This window comes from Conger conger, chromosome 19, assembly GCF_963514075.1.
Source record: "Conger conger chromosome 19, fConCon1.1, whole genome shotgun sequence".
Lineage (NCBI taxonomy): Eukaryota > Metazoa > Chordata > Actinopteri > Anguilliformes > Congridae > Conger > Conger conger.
In genome coordinates this window covers 5126080-5145760 of record NC_083778.1, presented here as the reverse complement: position 1 = coordinate 5145760, position 19681 = coordinate 5126080, and the positions used below count along the sequence as shown (strand labels likewise).

At 43.0% G+C, this 19681-nt stretch overlaps 2 protein-coding genes across 4 annotated transcripts; one reads left to right on the top strand and one right to left on the bottom strand.

The window, feature by feature from the left end:
• The first annotated feature begins 873 nt into the window (after positions 1-873).
• Positions 874-8124, top strand: LOC133118932 (WASH complex subunit 3-like). 2 transcript variants are annotated; one of them, XM_061229238.1, is made up of 7 exons: positions 874-1013; positions 1116-1214; positions 1320-1385; positions 1513-1647; positions 3589-3684; positions 4492-4556; positions 5083-8124. In XM_061229238.1, the coding sequence occupies exons 1-7, from the start codon at positions 963-965 to the stop codon at positions 5168-5170; spliced, it is 600 nt and encodes a 199-aa protein (XP_061085222.1). In that variant the 5' UTR covers positions 874-962; the 3' UTR covers positions 5171-8124. The 2 variants fall into 2 exon arrangements, with proteins under 2 accessions (XP_061085222.1, XP_061085221.1); XM_061229237.1 differs by having other exon boundaries at positions 3586-3684.
• Positions 8125-9217: 1093 nt separating this feature from the next.
• dram1 (DNA-damage regulated autophagy modulator 1) lies at positions 9218-18044 on the bottom strand. 2 transcript variants are annotated; one of them, XM_061229236.1, is made up of 7 exons: positions 17422-18034; positions 15904-15971; positions 14181-14323; positions 12049-12226; positions 11483-11529; positions 10466-10564; positions 9218-9484 (listed from the first exon to the last, which is right to left on the bottom strand). In XM_061229236.1, the coding sequence occupies exons 1-7, from the start codon at positions 17550-17552 to the stop codon at positions 9440-9442; spliced, it is 711 nt and encodes a 236-aa protein (XP_061085220.1). In that variant the 5' UTR covers positions 17553-18034; the 3' UTR covers positions 9218-9439. The 2 variants fall into 2 exon arrangements, with proteins under 2 accessions (XP_061085220.1, XP_061085219.1); XM_061229235.1 differs by having other exon boundaries at positions 9218-10564; positions 17422-18044.
• Positions 18045-19681: the final 1637 nt, after the last annotated feature.

The window sequence follows — 19681 nt, the reverse complement described above, 5'->3', positions numbered from 1 at the left end:
TCCCCTGCCCCTCCTTTCTGATATCCCTATCCTTGTCTAACCCCCCCCCCCCACACAAAAAAAAAAAAAAAGAACAGCATTTCATGTGTATTTTGCTAGTTTCTGGATGTGATGCTTTGACTTATGGTAGAACCTATGCACTTGTAAATCGCTTTGGATTAAAAGCGTCTGCCAAATGACAAAAATGTAAAAAATATATATATATACAATGTTCAATATCAAGGGACTAGCAGTCTGTTTTGGTACAGAAACTACCTCTTTTTATTGAAAAGATGATTTTACCATTTCAGTTTATACAAGTTTTATGGTTTCTGACATTTAGGTTGCAGCCTACAGCACCAGCTTACCACCTGGGTGCTACTATGTATATTGTCAGGCTGGTCCTGGAGTACCCCAGACTTTCTTTCTGAACTGACCTATTGATTAATTATGAAAACTGAAAGCGTCTGAGCACAAGTTTCCTCATGTCACGCTGAAACCATGTGCAGCCAGAATTCAATTTTGTGGCAATGGTGGCACTGAAACACCAGAAACAACATTTATAAAAACACACAACTGAAACCCGACTTATTATTAGCGAAACGAATCCCGCACTTAATCGTTGCTCAGAAAGGCACGATTTGTACTGGCTGAAATACTCAGCGATTGCAATAACGCATCGGTGATGGTTCACAGGACTGAGATTCATTTAGGCTCACAGGTTTGTTTCATTACGATAGAATACATTTTGTGATCAAACAGACATAAATACTTTAGTTTTGTTCAAGTAATAAAAAGAAAAACACAAATGAGACAGATCCCATTTTCACTTTTATTTTGAAATTCTGTCCTTTTGGTCACCGGAAGTCTTTCTTTATTGTGGTTTCCTTTACACTGTCGGAAAAGCTTCGAATTTACACCAAAATAATACTCTGGAAATAAATTTCTCTATTTTTATATAATAATACAGAAAGGACAGATCCATGGATGAGGACGGATTGCCAATAGTAGGATCCGGGGTGGATCTTACAAAAGTGAGCTAACGTGCTAATAATGTGTAATACCGCGTATTCTAGAGGTAGCTGACATACAGTTTAACTAGCTACTAGCTAATTGTGTTTCTGGTCGTCCTCCAGGTACCAGCTATCCAGCAGAAGAGAATCGTGGCATATCTTAATCAGTTTATAGTGCACACAGTCCGCTTCCTGAACCGGTTCTCCACCGTCTGCGAAGAAGTAACGTCCTCTCATTCTCTATGAATGGATCACTTGTCGGTGGTAAATCAGTGTGTCGTAGGTCAATCGGACTGTTAAATTAACACAATCTTTTCTTTCGTTCAGAAATTGGCCAATGTATCCCTTCGTATCCAACAGATTGAAACTACGCTTAGCATTTTGGAAGCAAAGGTTGGTTGTAATTAAACGTTAGACAAACTGTTTTTTTTTTTGTTTTTTTTTTAACATAGTTGAATGATTTCGGAATTGTTACATTGTTGAGGTGTGCAAGTCTCACGTGTGTGCCCCTCGCTACAAGCTTTCCTCCATACCTGGTCTGGAGGCTGTGACGGTCGAGGCGGCGTGTCCCACGCAAGTGTCAGCCGATGTCAACGGCTCAGTGATGATGTCCAACAGCCAATTGGAAGAGGCGGCGGCTCGGGCTTCCACTGAGGTACAAGGGAACGCGACTTTAATACACATGAAATCAAAACACGAACACCTCATTTTCATATATGCAATGAACTTTACAGCCTGAAATTATGGCTGGGCAGGACAACTAATGTAGGCTACAGATTTTAAAAAAATAATTGTAAATCAGGGAGAGTGCACATTAATCAACATTTTCAGTTTACACAACTAATTGATTTATCCGTTTAACCGTTGGGGAGCGGGACAAAATATAGTCTGACCCTTCATAAATGTAGTGGGGAGAGAGGGACAGCTCTAGTTCCCCTGGTAGGAGCCTGAACACCCAGAGCCTCAATCAATTTGAGAAGATAATCTTTGCTTGACAATATGAGTTTGCCATCAACAACCCGCACACAAGCCCCAACGCAGCTCCAATCTCAAAACGTTAGCGCAAAGTCACGCACATGCATTTGTAATGCTGTTAGACTAAACATATTGGGCTCACTAATAGGAATGTGTGTCCCTACCATAACCTCTCTCTCTCTCTCTCTCTCTCTCTCTCTCTCTCTCTCTCTCTCTCTCTCTCTCTCTCTCTCTCTCTCTCTCTCTCTCTCTCTCTCTCTCTCTCTCTCTCTCTCTCTCTCTCTCTCTCTCTCTCTCTCTCTCTCTCAACACACACTCGACGCGTCACTACAGCATTGGTGAAATTAAAAAGGCTATAGACTACACAGGCCTTCTCTCTTACCGAATAAATTCAGACCAACTGGGCCTTTCTTTTGTGGAGCACTGTGCGTCTATGGTCCGAAAAAACGTTTCTCAGCGTGGAGAATTCATTCTCGCACGTTGCTGTGGAGGCACCGAATGTTGAGGCATGTTTGAAAGCAGGCACTACGCTGGGCATTGCGATCAGGTGTGTGTGGTCGTTTGAGAGAATGTGCTGTTTAGTCCAATTCCCCTCGATTGGCTGTGATTGTTTTTGTAACTTCGTACTATGCATCACTTACAGTCGATCGCAAGCCATTTTCTTATATCCACTATCTTTATCTTGAAGTGTAGTCTGACAATCACATGGATGGATGTACGCTTGCTCTCAAAGGTATTAACGCCGTCTGACTTGGTCAGTGCCCGCGCTTATTTCGATGTGATCGGTCAAGTACCACATCAATGAGCAGACTTCCTGAAATTTGACCTCACGTAATGTAAATATGACCGACAAGTCAAGTGTTCTTATTTGATTTTATTTATTTATTTTCCTGCTTTTTTAAATTTATTTATTTCATTTTACAAAACATTTAGCATTTTTAATATGATACATATAAATGACACGCCGACACTGTAATAGTACGTTTTTTTTACCCAATCATTCAACCTTTATTTACACTCGGAAAGACACACTGACGGACAAGCGCCCTCTTTTACAAACGTGCAAAGTTACAATGAATATGAAATAAAATATTCATAAAAATTAATGAATTAATAAATAGATACTTGTTAAAAACAATACAATAAAGCGCTTTTGAGGACACGCAAGATCACTTTACAGGGAACCAGGATAAGACACACAACAGTAGAGGATATATATATTTTTTAAATATATATATATATAAAAAATGTTGTACAGAACATTCAAATAAACGTTTCAATGTGCCCCATAGTCAGCTATTTTTGCCTCAATTGTAAGCACCAGGAATGTTCTAGAACTTAGAACCAACTGTCAACCAATGAGCTTTACAATCATAAGGGGTTTCCAATGGCCTTGTGACAATGTTTTCACACAAAAATCTTACCTATTGTACCTTTAAATCAACTCGTACAAAGTAGGCCGACATAAGGCCCTGCTGTGGTCCAGAGTAGGGCCGTCAGTACTCTGTTAGAGCTGAACTAGCACGGGGCCTGTGTGTTAACTGTGTGTGCAGTTAAGTGCATTTTGAGTTGTATGTGACCTCAGTAGGCTCTGCTCTGCTCCGCTCTGCCTGCACAGGAGCCAGGAGAACAGCCCGGAACGGAGGCGGCGAAAGAGAGCGTCCTGACCGTCGCCACAGACTCCCGATACGCCAGATACCTGAAAATGGTGCAAGTGGTGAGAGCCATAGGTCAGAGGTTATAGTTCAGGAAGGGGGTCACAGTGAAATCCCCCCCTTGTTCACGCGTCGCCCAGTTTTCGGAGGCTCGCTGGGTTAACTGAAGGCGGGGTGCTTCTCAAGCCGTGTTCGTTTGGTGCGGATTGCTGGAAACCTGACCCACAAGCTGAGACTCCTATTCCCTGATGGTTTAGATCGCTGATCCTCACTCCTGGTCCTGGACAGGCGCAGGGCGTGCTGGTTTTTGTTGTTACTCAGCACCTAGTTGAATCGATTAAAGCGGTTAATTACAGTTAACTCACCTCACCTGGTTTCCTGGGAATTGGTTGCTGATATTGAGGCGAAAGCAAGCCACACCCTGCGGCTCTCCAGGACCAGGAGTGAGGAGCACTGGTTTGGATTGAGTATCTGGGGATGCGAGTGCCTTCACAGAGATGGAACTGACACACACCAGCACATGCACACACGCACACAGAAAACTCACACAGACACACACAGACATATACACACACACACAGACATATACATACGCACACAGACACACACACACACAGACAGACATACAGACACAGACACACACACACACACAGAAAACACATGCACACTGACACACACACACACACACACACACATACATACATACACACACACAGACATATACATACGCACACAGACACACACAGAGACACACACACACACATACACACACACATACATACATACATACATACACACACACAGACACACAGTGTACCTGTTTTCCCTCAGGTCTGGACGGAGACTCAGGTCTTGTGTTCGCTCCGCAGGGTGTTCCGGTTATGGCCATTAAAAACAAGATGATCCAGGAGGGCTTGGACCCCAATCTGCTGGAGTGAGTTTGCGTGCTTCCCATAGTCTGTGCCACTGAGTGGGGTTGGGCTCTCTCTCTCTCTCTCTCTCTCTCTCTCTCTCTCTCTCTCTACACTACACTTCAGTCAATTCAATCAGGAATGGAATTTTAAAAATTCTTTAATTTAGCGTTATAGAACGAGAACCTATGGTATATCGTGGATATTGGCACAGCTAGCAGGGTGGTTAGGCACGATGCAAAGAGGAGTACAATTATTATTATACATTATTATTATTATTTATCTAACTCTTTCAACCACCAACCTTCCGGGTCCTGGTCATGTACCTTAGCCACTTACAAGCTGCCCCCAAACGGACGAAATTGGAATGGAGCGGCCCTAATTCTCCTATAGGCACTTAGCGTGTTCGACTTCTCACCCTCCCTCACTTCCTCTCTAACTTGGACGGGTCGCCTCTGCTAAGTTCTGCCAGCAGGACGGCATTGTGTCAGTTGGTGAATTGTTGCCGACTGTCTGATTGAGTGACAGGTCCTTCTGCCCGCTTTCTAGCACTCCTGACGCCCCTGTGCCCGACGGAGGGAAGGCCTCGCAGGAAGCCGATGACAGCTCTGACAGCGAATCATCTTTCAGCGACTGAACAATCCGGGACAGGAAGTCCCGCCCGTTTGTAGTGACTCAAAAGGACAAGAGTGGTATTTTACGGGGAAAAACATCTTTTAAGCCCTTGGGATGGCACGGATCTCACAGCTCAGTGCAGTGATGTGGGGGTAACACTAAAGCAGGGGTGCGCAACAAGGGCCGATCCGTTTCAGGATTTTGTGTCAACCTCTGGTCTTAAGATACGATTGAGTCAATTAAATAATTAATAACATTAATAATCTGACATGTGCATGAGTACCGGCTACAGCTGCAGGCTGCAAGTGTATCCTGATGATTTTACTGTGCTCAAGTACAGGCTTGAACCAGGGTCATTTATAGAGCCGTCAGCAAATTAAAAACAAGGCGATTGGTTGGAACAAAAACCAGTACGCAGACCGGCACTCCAGGACCGGAGTTGTCCGCCGCTGCACTAAAGGAATGACCCCTATTTGCACTTTGATTTTTGAGGACAGGACAGTAACTATACCATATTTTCATGGCCAAGAGGTGACCAACATGAGGGAAGTGAAGTGAACATTGGTTAATATACACGATAGTAATGGCACCAAAGTTTTAAGCAGCCAAGCTTAATTTGACCACACATCCCAAAGTCTGGCAAGTTTGAGGGAATGTACTGTATTTCATAGAAATTACTATGGAAATGTAATCTGGATTTCCCCCCACAAGCCCGTGCTCTGGCGAGACGGACTTCTTGTTTGTCTCGTGATTCGCACCTTCGCCGGAACGTCAATGTCTTGAGGGAAATCTCGGCCGAGCGACATTAGGGCGACATTAGGTTAACCCCAATATAACCCAATATTACCCAAATAAAGCCGAACTATGTCCTAGCTGGCCAGAAAACGTTCACTTTTCAAATGCTACCGGGTTTTCACCCGAATCACGAATACCTAGGCAGTGTTTCATCGACTTTTCAGTACAGAAATATTCACAATTTAAATTAAGAGTTAAGTGTTAAGTGGTAAGTCTGTTAAGTGGGCTCAAGAACTATTGGCACCCCTCACCAGCAATGCACAAACAAAAAATAAAGAATAATATAATTATAGAGAAAGGTAATACACCAACATGTGCCAAGTACTGTACTTTATTAATGTTTCAATGGAAACAACCAAAATCATAACAATCATTTAATAAAAAATAAATTTCAACAAAATCAAGGTTTCAGAATTATTGGCACCCTTCACCTAGTACTGAGTGCAACCACCTCTGGCAAGGATAACAGCATGGAGTCTCTTCCTGTAATTTTTGACAAGATTAAGGAACACATTTGGAGGGATTTTGGACCATTCCTCTTTGCATATCCTTTCAAGATCCTTCACGTTCTTGGGTTTGTGCTTATCAACTGACCTCTTCAACTCAGCCCACAGGTTTTCGATTGGATTGAGGTCTGGTGACTGAGATGGTCATTGCAGAACGTTGATTTTGTTGTCACGGAACCATTTCTGTGTGGATCTTGAGGTGTGTTTTGGGTCATTGTCTTGTTGGAAAGTCCACCTACGACCAAGTCCCAGACTTCTGGCAGAGGGAACCAGATTTTCTGCCAAAATTGCCTGATACTTGCTGGAATTCATTATGCCATCAATCCTAACCAGTGCCCCTGGACCTCTGGAATTAAAACAGCCCCAAAACATGACTGACCTACCACCATATTTCACTGTGGGTATGAGGTACTTCTCCTTGTATGCATCTCTGTTCCTACGCCAAACATACCGAAGCTGTATCTGACCAAAACGTTCAATTTTGGTCTCATCTGACCAGAGAACCTTGTTCCAGTCATAATGTAAATGATGTTTGGTGAACTCCAAGTGCTTTCTTCTGTGTCTTGTGGTCAGAAAAGGCTTTCTTCTGGCAACCCTTCCAATGAGGTTGTGGTTATGGAGGTGGCGTCTGATGGTGCTTTTTGAAACCTGGTGACCCCAAGATGCCACCAAGGCCTGCAATTCTTTCACTGTGATCCTTGGGGATTTTGTTGCTTCTCTCACCATTCTCCTCAGTATCCTGGGGGGCAAAATGCAGTTGCGTCCTCTACCCATGAGATTTTCAACAGTTCCATATCTTTTGAACTTTTTTATAATTGCTCTGACAGTGCTCAGTGGTATATTCAATCGTTTGTGAATTTTCTTGTAGCCATTACCACGTTTATGAAGGTCTACGACCATCTGCCTCTTTTGAACTGCCAATTCTTTTGTTTTCTTCATGGTGTTGGATGACAAAGGGATATTGCGTGTGTGTTACCTCATTTTTATACCCTAGTGAAACAGGAAGTGATGTAATCACTCAATACAGTTCCTTCACTCATAGATAAACTTAAATAAGTGGAATTTAATACCTGGTTTAATTTTGGTAGGTGTTATTTACAATAATCTTTAAGGGTGCCAATAATTGTGAAACATTGATTTGGAGGAAATTGATTTTTAATTAAATCAGTAAATGATTTTTGTTGGTTCCATTGAAACATTAATATAGCACAGTATTTATCACATGTTGGTATTTCGAGTTTGTCTATAAATATATTGTTTAGAATTTGTTTGAGTATAGTTTGTTCATTTTCTGTCAGGGGTGCCAATAATTTTTGAGCCCACTGTAAGTAGTTCAGAGTCAGTTATTTCTGTGTAGCCACAGCCACAGCTGTTTGGATGGGGAGGGTGTGGTGGTGTTGTCCATTTCATGTGAATTTTGTGATTCCCCCACCCCCACCCTTTTTGGAAATGTGCATATTGCAACACAACTAACACTTATTCTTTACTATGAAGCACATTTTGCTGTGGTCCTGAATTTCCTTATAAGAGATAAACAGTCACAGTGCTTTTAAAACCAGTACGGAGGGGTCGATAACATACACTCACATATAGCTCTTTTAATGTGTCTTTTCTACTGCTTTTAAGTGTGTGTAATATAGGTCAATAAATAAAAAGGCATAATACATACAATAAATACTGTTTTTGGTCTGTAATCATGAAGGGGGTTCCCCGGTGTCCTGGCTAAATACCCAACCCTGGCTCTTTCAACCCGCCATGTAATCACCCCTTGATTCAATTGGCAAAAGCACAGTTGTCTTCCCTCTCCACCTTAGCTTATGTGTATGTGTGCTGCGTGTTCTGGCACAAACTGGCTGCCGCTGCATCACCCAGGTGTGTGCTGAGCGTTCTGGTACAAAATGGCTGCCGCTGCATCACCCAGGTGTGTGCTGAGCATTCTGGCACAAAATGGCTGCCGCTGCATCACCCAGGTGGGTGCTGAGCGTTCTGTCACAAAATGGCTGCCGCTGCATCACCCAGGTGGGTGCTGAGCGTTCTGGCACAAAATGGCTGCCGCTGCAGGTGGGTGCTGCACAGGGGTGGAGCTACCCCCTCATCAGCAAAGCGCTTTGAGTGTGAGAAAAGTGCGATATAAATGCAAATATCGATCAAAGGCTTTTTTCTTTTCTTTTTTTTTTTGTCTCTGGCATGTCTGAGAGCGGTCATGTGAGCTTGTTTTCATGTTCGCTGTGTGGGGCTGTTTCTGGAGTGATGCACCTGTAGGGTTTAACGGACGTGGCCTCGTTCTTACTTCTGCCATTTCAACCCGTTATGGGAATACTGCCCCACACACTCACTCTCACTCTCACTCTCTCTCACACACACACACACTCACACACTCACACACACTCACACTCTCTCACACACACGCACACTCACACTCTCTCTCACACACACACACACTCACACACTCTCACACACACACACACTCACACACTCTCTCACACACACTCACACACACTCTCTCTCACACACACACACGCACACTCACACACACTCTCTCTCTCACACACACACACTCCCAAACAATGATTCATAGTGCAATCATTACTCTTCCACGGTTTGGGCATTGGCTTGATCTATTACCCAAATATACCCGCTCACATTTTCATAAAGATACCTGCTGTTTGTCTCTGTGGGTGTGACGCAGCTAAGGACAGAGTTCTACTGTCTGAGTGTGATCCATCACCATGACAACTGTCATCGAGGGAAAAGGACTTCCAACAAAGCAGGAGAAATAATTATATTTTATTACATTTTATTACATTTATTACACAGGAGAAGGCCCACCAGTGGACCTGGATTTTGGTGATTAAAAAAATCTTTTAAAAAATCACTTGTGTAAAAGCGGTGCTCTTGATTATCCAGCCCATATTCAGTATGAATTAAACACTTTGAACAGCTTGTATAAAAATAAATATTAAAATATTAGCACTTGGATGAAAATACTGTCAGTTGAAGGCAAGCATCTCCAGACTCAGCGTCAGCCTGAATCTCTGGAAGAGGACAAGGAAAAGGACAGCTGTTAGTGCCCAAACGAAAAATCTCGAAACCTGCACCGAGGCAGGAGATGGGACACCAGTTCTACAGGTGCTCCTAGTCGCCCCAGTCCACAGGGTGTCCCCCTGCGATGTCCTCTCGAACGGTCACACGGGTTACATTTCCCTGTTCTCTGCCCCTACAGCCTGGAACCATTCACAAATATTTGCAGCTCGATGAGCTGATCTCAATCAGGACGCTCGGAAATGTAGTGAAGGGTTTGGAGGCGTAATCGATGAGAACGTGTAATTCCGCCTTCCGTTTCCTCCCGTTTGCCTTTTTGGCATGGGATTGCGGCCTTCAACTGTATATGTTATTATATGTTTTTAATGTTTCTTTCATGTCGTCTGTAACACTGCATTGCTGCTGTCTCGCCCAGGGCTCCCTCGAAAGAGAGATCTTGTAATGTCAGTGGGACTCGCCTGGTTAAATGAAGGTTAAATGAATAAAAAATAAAAACGCTGGTAACATTTTTTTTACACGGCGTCCATTTTGTTTCCTGGAGAGCTTCAGCTGTGGTAACTCGCTGACGGGCTGTCGCAGAGCGGCCTGGGGGTGGCAGCACGCGCTATTGCAGATGCCTCCCAGTTTCTCACCCGAAATTACGGGCATGGGATGAGATTAAAAAAACACGGCGATCCGATCCCAATTCGGGCAGGAAAGAGGCGTATGAAAACTTGCAGAAGGTGAATGCGAAAGTGCGGGAGGCATAACAGGATTATGAGCTCGATGGCCACAGATTCCAGTGCTTCTCCGGGGTGTAGCATTTGCTACAAAATGTTATGGCACGGTGCCTCCGATTGAGAACAACAAAGTGAACAAAATGGCGGGCAGCAGAGCCAGGCTAATACATGGTGGCGGACGCTGAGAGGCAGATGCAAAGCAAAATGTGGTCGAGAGATAAAGCCGTAGACGGGTCTCGAGAGAGGGCGACCCACCTTGAACTCGTCGATATAACTGAAGAAGAAGAAGATGAAGCCAAAGGCCACGATCCACTCGCAGGAGGCCCCGGCGAGCCCGATGCTGTGCAATCGAGACTGTGAGAGAGGGCCAAGTCAGTCACAAAATGGCTGCCAACATTCCCTGAAGTTAATATTTAGACGATTTCTACGGTTGTCCTGACCATGTCCTGCCAGTGGTTTTACGTAGCCGTTTCTGGTCACGTGCATATGGCTACGGCCCTCTTCGGTCATATTATGTTGTTTCCTGAATTTGAGTCAGTGGTCCTATGGTAATACATGCCCGAATTTGTGTCAGTGGTCCTGTATGGTCATACATGCCTGAATTTGAGTCAGTGGTCCTATGGTCATACATGCCTTAATTTGAGTCAGTGGTTCTGTATGGTCATACATGCCTGAATTTGAGTCAGTGGTCCTATGGTCTTACATGCCTGAATTTGAGTCAGTGGTTCTGTATGGTCATACATGCCTGAATTTGTGTCAGTGATCCTGTATGGTCATACATGCCTGAATTTGAGTCAGTGGTCCTATGGTCATACATGCCTGAATTTGAGTCAGTGGTCCTGTATAGTCATACATGCCTGAATTTGTGTCAGTGGTCCTGTATGGTCATACATGCCTGAATTTGAGTCAGTGGTCCTATGGTCATACATGCCTGAATTTGAGTCAGTGGTCCTGTATAGTCATACATGCCTGAATTTGAGTCAGTGGTCCTGTATGGTCATAAATGCCTGAATTTGTGTCAGTGGTCCTGTATGGTCATACATGCCTGAATTTGAGTCAGTGGTCCTATGGTCTTACATGCCTGAATTTGAGTCAGTGGTTCTGTATGGTCATACATGCCTGAATTTGAGTCAGTGGTCCTGTATGGTCATACATACATGCCTGAATTTGAGTCAGTGGTCCTATGGTCATACTTTCTTGCCTGTATCTGACTCAGGGGTGCTGTATGATCATAGTATGTGCGTATTAGTCAGTGTTTAAGGTTGTTCATACCATGTCCCACTCGTCCATCATTTTCAGTAACCCTGTACAGACAATCACTGATGAAGTAGTTGTTAAACAGGCATATAACTGCAAGATCAGCGCACAGATATGACTCTATTGGAATGATACTGCAAACTGTTGTGCCTTTACTTTTGACTGCACATCGGGTTATGGGTTATTACAAATTAGGTATATAACATTATTGCATGGGAACTACTGTGAACCCATGTTGTCTGTTGTCACAAATTACATACAGTATATTTATTGTTGCACATATCAGCCTATGTATTCTCAACTGTGTTCATAGAATACATAGGCCGATATGTTAACTACCTTCACGATGACTTTTAACTATAAATTTTCTTCACAAACTCAGTTTGGCTATTCCATGCTCACCGAACTCAGAAAAACACTTTGCTTAAACTTTGGTTAAGTAGAGAATTCTCTTAAATTGAGAATTTAAAAGTCAAAGGGCAAATGTTGACAGAAGCCGGCTGGCTGGATTGGGAAGGGGGGGTCATGTGATGCTTTTTCAGTCACGTGACCCTGGAGTGGGTTAAAACCGCAAAGGATACTGGGAATGGCAACGAGCACGGACATGACGGAGATGGCGGCTCGGGCACGGCACACGCACAGGGAGGATCCGTGGGGCTGCATGCGGTACGAGATGGCGGACTGCATGACGATGTACGCCACGCCGCACACGAAGAACAGAAACGCGCCGACCAGGTGGGGCTTCTCCAGCACCGACTCCTGAAATCAGCAAAAGGAACAGACGACTGGTCACACGGTCACGGATTAAGCTCAACAGCTGAGATCAGGTGAAGCACTCTGGGTAACGTAGTCCAGCGCCACTGCTGGTAATAGGCTAATTCCGATGTCTTATTTCCTCCTCTTTTGTCTTTTTCTTAATCCTTTTCTTGCCCCTAGCTCCACCCGTCGGAAGAGGCAAGGAAAAGATAGAAGAAAAAAGTAAAGGCAGGGAAAACGTGAATTAGGAAAACGGAACGCCTTTGCTCCTTCAAACGTCAGTTTGAAGCCGCGTCAGTTACAGACGTGGCAAAAGCGTGGCAGATAGGCAGAGGTGAACCCACAGGTTGATTATTTGCACGTCACACTTCTGGCCAAGGATGCGTTCATGTGTCCTCACAAGACTTCTACTTCTAGCTCTGAGAAGGAAGATTTAATGGGTGGTGGACCTTCGATCGATTTCTGGGTCTGGAGCAAGTAAACTGGTTCTTCCAATTACGCACTTTGGATTAAAAAATAAATAAATAATAGTCTTGGACACATGTGTCAAACTCCAGTCCTGGAGGGCTGCAGTGTCTGCTGGTTTTTGGGTTGTTCTCAGCACCTGTGGTCCATTCAAGTCATTCAAATTTAACTGTCAGCTGATTGAAAGGAAACCACAAGAACCTGCAGACCCCTGGGAATTGAGTTTGACATCCCTGGTCTAGGACAAGGCTTAACCTGTGGCTGTGAAACTTTAGATCATCAGCTGCTTCTGACTACCTCTTATTTTTCAATATTTTTCCAGGTTCTTTTTATTTATTCTCATTTTCCCACTATTTCCTCTTATTTGGTTTACATGCTATATTTGTTTACATGCTATATTGGTTTACTGCGTGTATTTCTGGGCTGCAAACACTCTATGAAGTGCATTCTAAGTGAAGTTATCATTGTTGCTTTGTTGTTTTGCTGCTGTGGTGATGTGATACTCCAGCGGGACCCAGAACGGCTGGTACACTCAGCAGCTGGTCTGTGGCTTTCGTAAAGTCACAAGAGGAGAGGTTCGTGAAAACTGCATTTACCCAGAAACAAAACTGAAGCGGAACTACATTCTCGGCAGTCACAAGATGGCCGCTGAGTTCAGTTCCTCCCCTGTTCCCACCGATCAACCAAAAGTGCGTCTCGTGTCATGAGATGCACTATACACGCAATCTAACTGAAAATCAGGTAAATTCTAAATTGTCATTATGACACCACGTTCAAAAATCAACATTTCGGCCCCGAATCACAATTGGCTGACAAGCCTCCTGGTTCTGTTTTTATTCATTCCTGCAGCACAGTTTCTCTGTCATATTTACATGAAATTGGTGAGCAACATTTTTTATTTTATTTTATGAAAAAAGGCAAAGTTATTATTGGTACTATTAGAATAATGCAAAGTGACTTCAGCGAGTCTGACCTGGGTCAAATACCTCATTGTTTTGGACTAAAAAAAATAATAATTATACGCTTCACTGAGCTTGTCTGGTGTATTGCAACCTATGAAGTACTCTCAAAAAAAATGTAAACCCCATCCTCTTGGTTGGCTCAACTGAACTGCACCAGGCATGATCAAAGTCAGCTTTTCAAGCTCAACTTTTGAGGTTGTATTTATTTTTTTTTGAGCTCAAGCATTTGAGTCCAAAACAATGACATATTTACCCTGGGTCTTGCCAGCGTAAAAAATGACAGTGTTAGGGGCTGTTGCGTTTGGTGAATGGTGATGGCCCTGAAGATGAAGCTGAACGCAATGGGCCAGTTTCACAGGCACGGATTAAGGCCCGGTCCTCGGACAAATTCAATTTCAAACGGAAGATCCTCCGAACGAAACTCGAATTCGGCCCGGGACCTGTGTCCGTGAAACTGGCCGCACTTGCTTTCTCGTCCGTTTCTTCAAGGGAAAGTCCCGGAAGATCTCAAAAGCGGACGCGGCCGGTACCTGAAAAGTACCGACGATGCACATCCCCAGGCAGGAAACCAGTCCGCAAACCAGGGCTGCCAGGTTCAGGCCGGGCCGGGCCTCAGCGACCACTTCCTGTAACTTCTGCAAGTATTTGTAGCGAGCAAACATGGTGACCATGCCTAGGAAACAACCACGGGAGAACGGCATCAGCGGATACAGCGGATATTAATGATTAAGCAATCATGTGGCAGAAGATCAAGGTCCAATCTACTCCAATCTAAGAATGCCGCTTTAGATTTAGAAGACCTGGTTCAATTGCTGTTCTCCTGCATTTGAAGCATTCGAAAAATAGCGACGTAGGTAGGTTCAGTCAGGTCCAAAATGTTTGGTACCATTGAAAACAATGCGCACAAAAAATACTGTAGAAAATATTGCTATACTACTACTGTTTACTATCCTTGTTTATTCATGAGTCAAGGAGATCAACCAATAGAACACATTCTTAAATTATAAATTTATTCCCAAAATGCCTTTCACAATTACTTGGAGACATGTGATTTGGGCTCCCCTGACAATAGCAGAAGAAAGCCCTTTCATAAGAAAACTAAGCACTGTACAAGCAGTTTCAATCTCAGATTTCAGGATTTGCCTCAGTTATGCAACATGTATCACATACACGAATGGTAAAATGAGGCAATACACCCTGGACTGTATTTCCCAGCTGTCTGTCAATGTACTGGTTCCTGTTTTTACTGACCTCGTGTGAGGAAGTGTGTGTGTGTGTGTGTGTGTGTGTGTGTGGTGGGGGAGGGGGGGGGGGGGTGTGAGGAAGGATATTGGACACTCACTCTTCGCTGTATTCCTTTATTGAGAGGAATACTTTTCCTAAAATGTTTGGACAGTTTACAATTTCCTTTAGATAAAACATGTCACATCTAAAGCCCATGGCTACTCATACTACTACTAATGATAATAGTAATAATAATAATTATTATTATTATTACTTGTTTTTTGATTAGACTGAGCAGGAGCCCTTCTGGGTTAGCCACACATAATAATGAGAATAATAAGAGGATGGAGGGTTGCAGGCCAGACAGACAGAGCCTGGATCAGCAGGACCGAGACTCTCACAATTTCAGCTGTGAAGTAACTCGGCGAGCCTTGCCTCGGTTATGACTCATCAAAATAACATCTGCTCTGAGAATGCAGTGTGTGGCCACCCCAACTGTACAGTGAGTGACTCATAACAGGGGCCATTTTGTGGTGTCTGGGTGTCTTCATGGTGTCTGGGACTCTGCCTAAACCAGGGTTCTTCCCCGCTTGAAAGAAACAGCTCAAGCTAGGTTTTGAAACAGCTGGTAGCCGGTTGAACAGTCCAGACCGGCTTGCAGCTCAACATGGTTTGACCAGCTCAAGCTAGGTTTTGAAACAGCTGGTAGCCGGTTGAACAGTCCAGACCGGCTTGCAGCTCAACATGGTTTGACCAGCTCAAGCTAGGTTTTGAAACAGCTGGTAGCCGGTTGAACAGTCCAGACCGGCTTGCAGCTCAACATGGTTTGACCAGCTCAAGCTAGGTTTTGAAACAGCTGGTAGCTCAGACAAGCTACCAGCATTAGCTGGTTGACTAGCTCATTCCAAGCTAGACCAGCTTGTGACCAACTTAACTGGCTAAATTAAATTAATTCATTTATTTATTTATTTTTAAATCCGGGTTCGACGGTGTGTTCGATTGGGGGCCCAGTTTGTGGTCTGAACTCACTGGTAAACGCTGTGATAGCAGTCATCAGTCCAAACACGCCGCTCTCCGGTGGATCTCTGCCCGTGTCGCTGTGGACGAGGAGGAGACGCTTTACTGCATCGTAGCCCATTTGGGCATTTATCACGAATACTACAATTACCTTTTTCTCGTTTCAATTTAAAAGGTTAGTGCCGGGGCAGCCTTACATTTTTTTTAGTGAATTGCACTTGAGGAAGGAAGGAAGGATGGATGGATGGATGGATGGAAGGATGGATGGAAGGATGGATGTGGTGATGCCACCACATGACCACATACACAAAATACAAGCATTACATTCCCAATACAACAACACTGTAAAAAGCCTCTTATGACTAACAGCTGGAAGCTTCCATGAATCACTTTGAAGTTGGCCGTTTGCTCAAATCCAAAAGATTGACTCCAGGCAGCACGGACACAAACTTTGTACGTTGAAACATGAAGTTTTTGTACACTGCATTTCAAAATTGCTCATGCAAAGAACAGTTTTACAATTTCAAGCAATATGCCTATACAGGGCTTATTAATTATGTTTCTTATAAACATAAAAAATATTTATTCAACATGAACAACTGAAGCCTTGTTCTTCTGCCATCCAAACTCAGCTTTCAGATCAGCTACCACAGGAGAATTTCGGTTTTTATCTCTGCCCTGTACACAATGCACAAAATTACATATTTAAGTGCAGAAGACCTTTACATAGCTAAGTGCAGAAAACCTAGTGGCCAACGTCTTGATTTGATTTCAAAAAATACATATTCGTATTATTATTATTACTGCTGTCATTCATTTCTATTCATTCCTTTTGATAAAATCTATTTTATACAATACAGCTCCTAACTCCTATACAACCAGGAGTTGGAAAAGTTTTTCGAAGTTGGTTATTGGTTTCGTAATATTTACGTAAAAAATATATTTTTTAATAAACCTGTCGATTACCAAATATTCCGTTATTTTATCACATTACAAGAATGGTTTTGTATTTTTATTCACCAGTGGTAGGCCAGTTATCTGCTCGCAAATGTAACTTCATTAAAGTCTTATTAGAACTACAACCTACAACGTAGGCTATTTATTGTAGTTTTTCAAGTATATGCCTGGCATTTATACTTAAATGCAAAGCCTTCGTTTCGCTTAGAAACTTCGGACGCGTCTGCAGTTATTTCATTCGCAGAAACTTCTTAGCCTGAACAGAAACAACTCGACTACTCCCGTAGCCTGAAAACGAAACTGATATGCGTTTTACCTCGAAATATGGAGAACCATATTTCCATATTTATTTCACATTAGTAGGTCATATTAATAGGCTAAGCCATTGAGTAAGCCTAAAACTGGTCTATTTTACAGCGCATGAGATTTTAAATCTTGTCAATCGTAACTGAAATAGGCTGATGAGATAAAGTCGATAACGGACAATGTAATCATTGTGCATTAATTAAATCCCTGCTTTATCATTTATAATCCTGTGTAGCCAACAGGTCGCTGTGAATCATGAAAACTTACCTTATGTATGGGAAGATTACATCGACGTGCTCTTCTAGCACCGCAGTGACATAGGGAATAATAAACGTGCTGGATGACCAGATTACCAGAAAAACTGGTAAAAAACTCGTTCCTTCCAATGACCAGAACATTGTACCTGCCCGTACGACGCGGGATCGCTTCACTTACATTCGGGATAGGGAACGAGGTCACAGCGCAATAACGGAGAAATGTAGAATGGGTCCATCTGAACAATTAGTGTTCTTTCCTACTGAAATACCGTGAAGGATGACGCCTACAGATAATTTCTTAACCAAGAAACATAACATAACGGTCACGTGGGGGGACTGTACTTGAGTGAACCTTTTTTTAGTGTGTCGGTTTTAATTCACAGAAGAGTTTGACAGCACCCACATCAACCACTTCCTGATAGTTGCTTGCTGACTTCTGTTTAATGTCTGTTTTACAGGCCCTGGCCAGTCATAAATGTGATTGCAAAACGTAGGCACACTGAGGATGCTTGCCGATTGACACCTGCTCCTCGGAGTACTTCTGCTCTTCGCCCTTCCTTCCGGTATTCTTTCTTAATTTGGTTTTGTTCTTCATAATTACAACTTACTGCTCATGAATCCAGTATCACAAAATATTAGAATACTACATAAGAAAAAAGATTTATAATACAGAAATGTTGACCTCGGTGTGGCATGGAGGCAATCAGCCTGTGGCACTGCTGAGGTGTTATGGAAGCCCAGGTTGCTTTGATATCCTGTATTCAGCTCGTCTGTATTGTTGGGTCTGGTGTCTCTCATCTTCCTCTTGACAATAGATTCTCTATGGGGTTCAGGTCAGGCGAGTTGGCTGGCCAGTCAAGCACAGTAATACCATGGTCAGCAAACCAGTTACTAGTAGTTTTGGCACTGTGGGCAGGTCCTGCTGGAAAAGGAAATCAGCCTCTCCATATAGCTTGTCAGCAGACTGAAGCATGAAGTGCTCTAAAATCTCCTCCTTGTGGGGGGTGTCAATGAGGACAACTGTCAAGTCAGCAGTCTTCCCTATGATTGCCCGACCAAGTATTCAGTGCATAAATTAACATACTTTTCGGAACGTCAACATTTCTGTATTATAAATAGTTTTTTTTTTTTATTGGTCTTATGTAATATTCTAATATTTTAAGATACTGGATTTCCATCAGCTGTAACCCACAATCTATGAAAGTTTCACTTTTTGAACTAAATTACAGAAAGAAATGAACTTTTCCATGATATTCTAATTTTTTGAGATGCACCTGTATTACAGATCCCTGAAGGCATTCTGATTGATCGGAGGTCCAGATATCCAGCCCAAGATAACATCCTCTTTCTTGTCGTGAAGTATAGTAGCCCATCAATATCACTGATATATCATTTGAGCATACATTTTTATACATAGTCCCCGCCAATTTTAAGTGTCCAAAAGTAATTGGACGGTTGGCTTCTCAGCTGTTTCGGATTAGTCAGGTATATTCAATCGCTTCCTTAGTGCAGGTATGAGAAAGCTCTCAGTAGTAGCTCTCAGAGTTCTGATATTTGTCAACATGAGGACCAGAGTTGTCCCAGTGAAAGCCACTATGAGGCTGACAAATATAAATATAATAAATATATAAAAAACATCAAAGACATAAGCCAAAGAATAGGCTTACTAAAACAGACTGTTTGGAACATGATTAAGAAGAGAGAGCACAAGTGTTTGTCTGGGATCATTGGCTTGTTGTGGGATGAAGCACCATCCAATGAGTTTGGTGGCATTTAAGTGAACTTGAGAAGATTCTGTATATTTCAGAATTGATTCTCCTGCTGCTGTCAATAGCTATTCAGGCCCAGAATATAACACCTCCACCACCACGTTTCACAGACATGACAGTTTATTTCTCAGCCTCAAAATGGCTTCCTTGACGGTCATTGGCACAGCTCCTTCTCCTCATGCTGACAAATGCCAATAACAGACTCCAAAGGCAATCAAAAGTCTAGAATCAACGCTAGATACTGAAAATTTTCTTAAACTAGAACTAAGGAAGCAATTGAATATACCCAAGTAATCAGATATATTGGCCGAGAAGCCAACTGTCCAATTACTTTTGACCCGCTAAAATGACCCAATATGGATGTAAATACCTTCAGATTACAGGTGGCTGTCTGCACTGTAAAATCATAATCGCGCCTTAATTTCACGTCAAATGTGCTGAATACATAACCAAAAGTGCAGAAATTGTAACACTGTCCAAATGCTTCCGGACTGCTCCGTA

Excerpts from the sequence above, each read along its gene's own strand:
- LOC133118932 (XM_061229237.1), top strand. The coding sequence starts at position 963 with ATGGATGAGGACGGATTGCCAATAGTAGGATCCGGGGTGGATCTTACA. Across the intron at positions 1,215-1,319 it reads TCTCCACCGTCTGCGAAGAA|AAATTGGCCAATGTATCCCT; the intron begins GTAACGTCCTCT and ends TCTTTCGTTCAG. Across the intron at positions 4,557-5,082 it reads TTGGACCCCAATCTGCTGGA|CACTCCTGACGCCCCTGTGC; the intron begins GTGAGTTTGCGT and ends CCCGCTTTCTAG.
- dram1 (XM_061229235.1), bottom strand. The coding sequence starts at position 17,552 with ATGTTCTGGTCATTGGAAGGAACGAGTTTTTTACCAGTTTTTCTGGTA. Across the intron at positions 12,227-14,180 it reads GCATCGTCGGTACTTTTCAG|GAGTCGGTGCTGGAGAAGCC; the intron begins GTACCGGCCGCG and ends TGCTGATTTCAG. Across the intron at positions 11,530-12,048 it reads CGTGCTCGTTGCCATTCCCA|TGATTGTCTGTACAGGGTTA; the intron begins GTATCCTTTGCG and ends CTACTTCATCAG.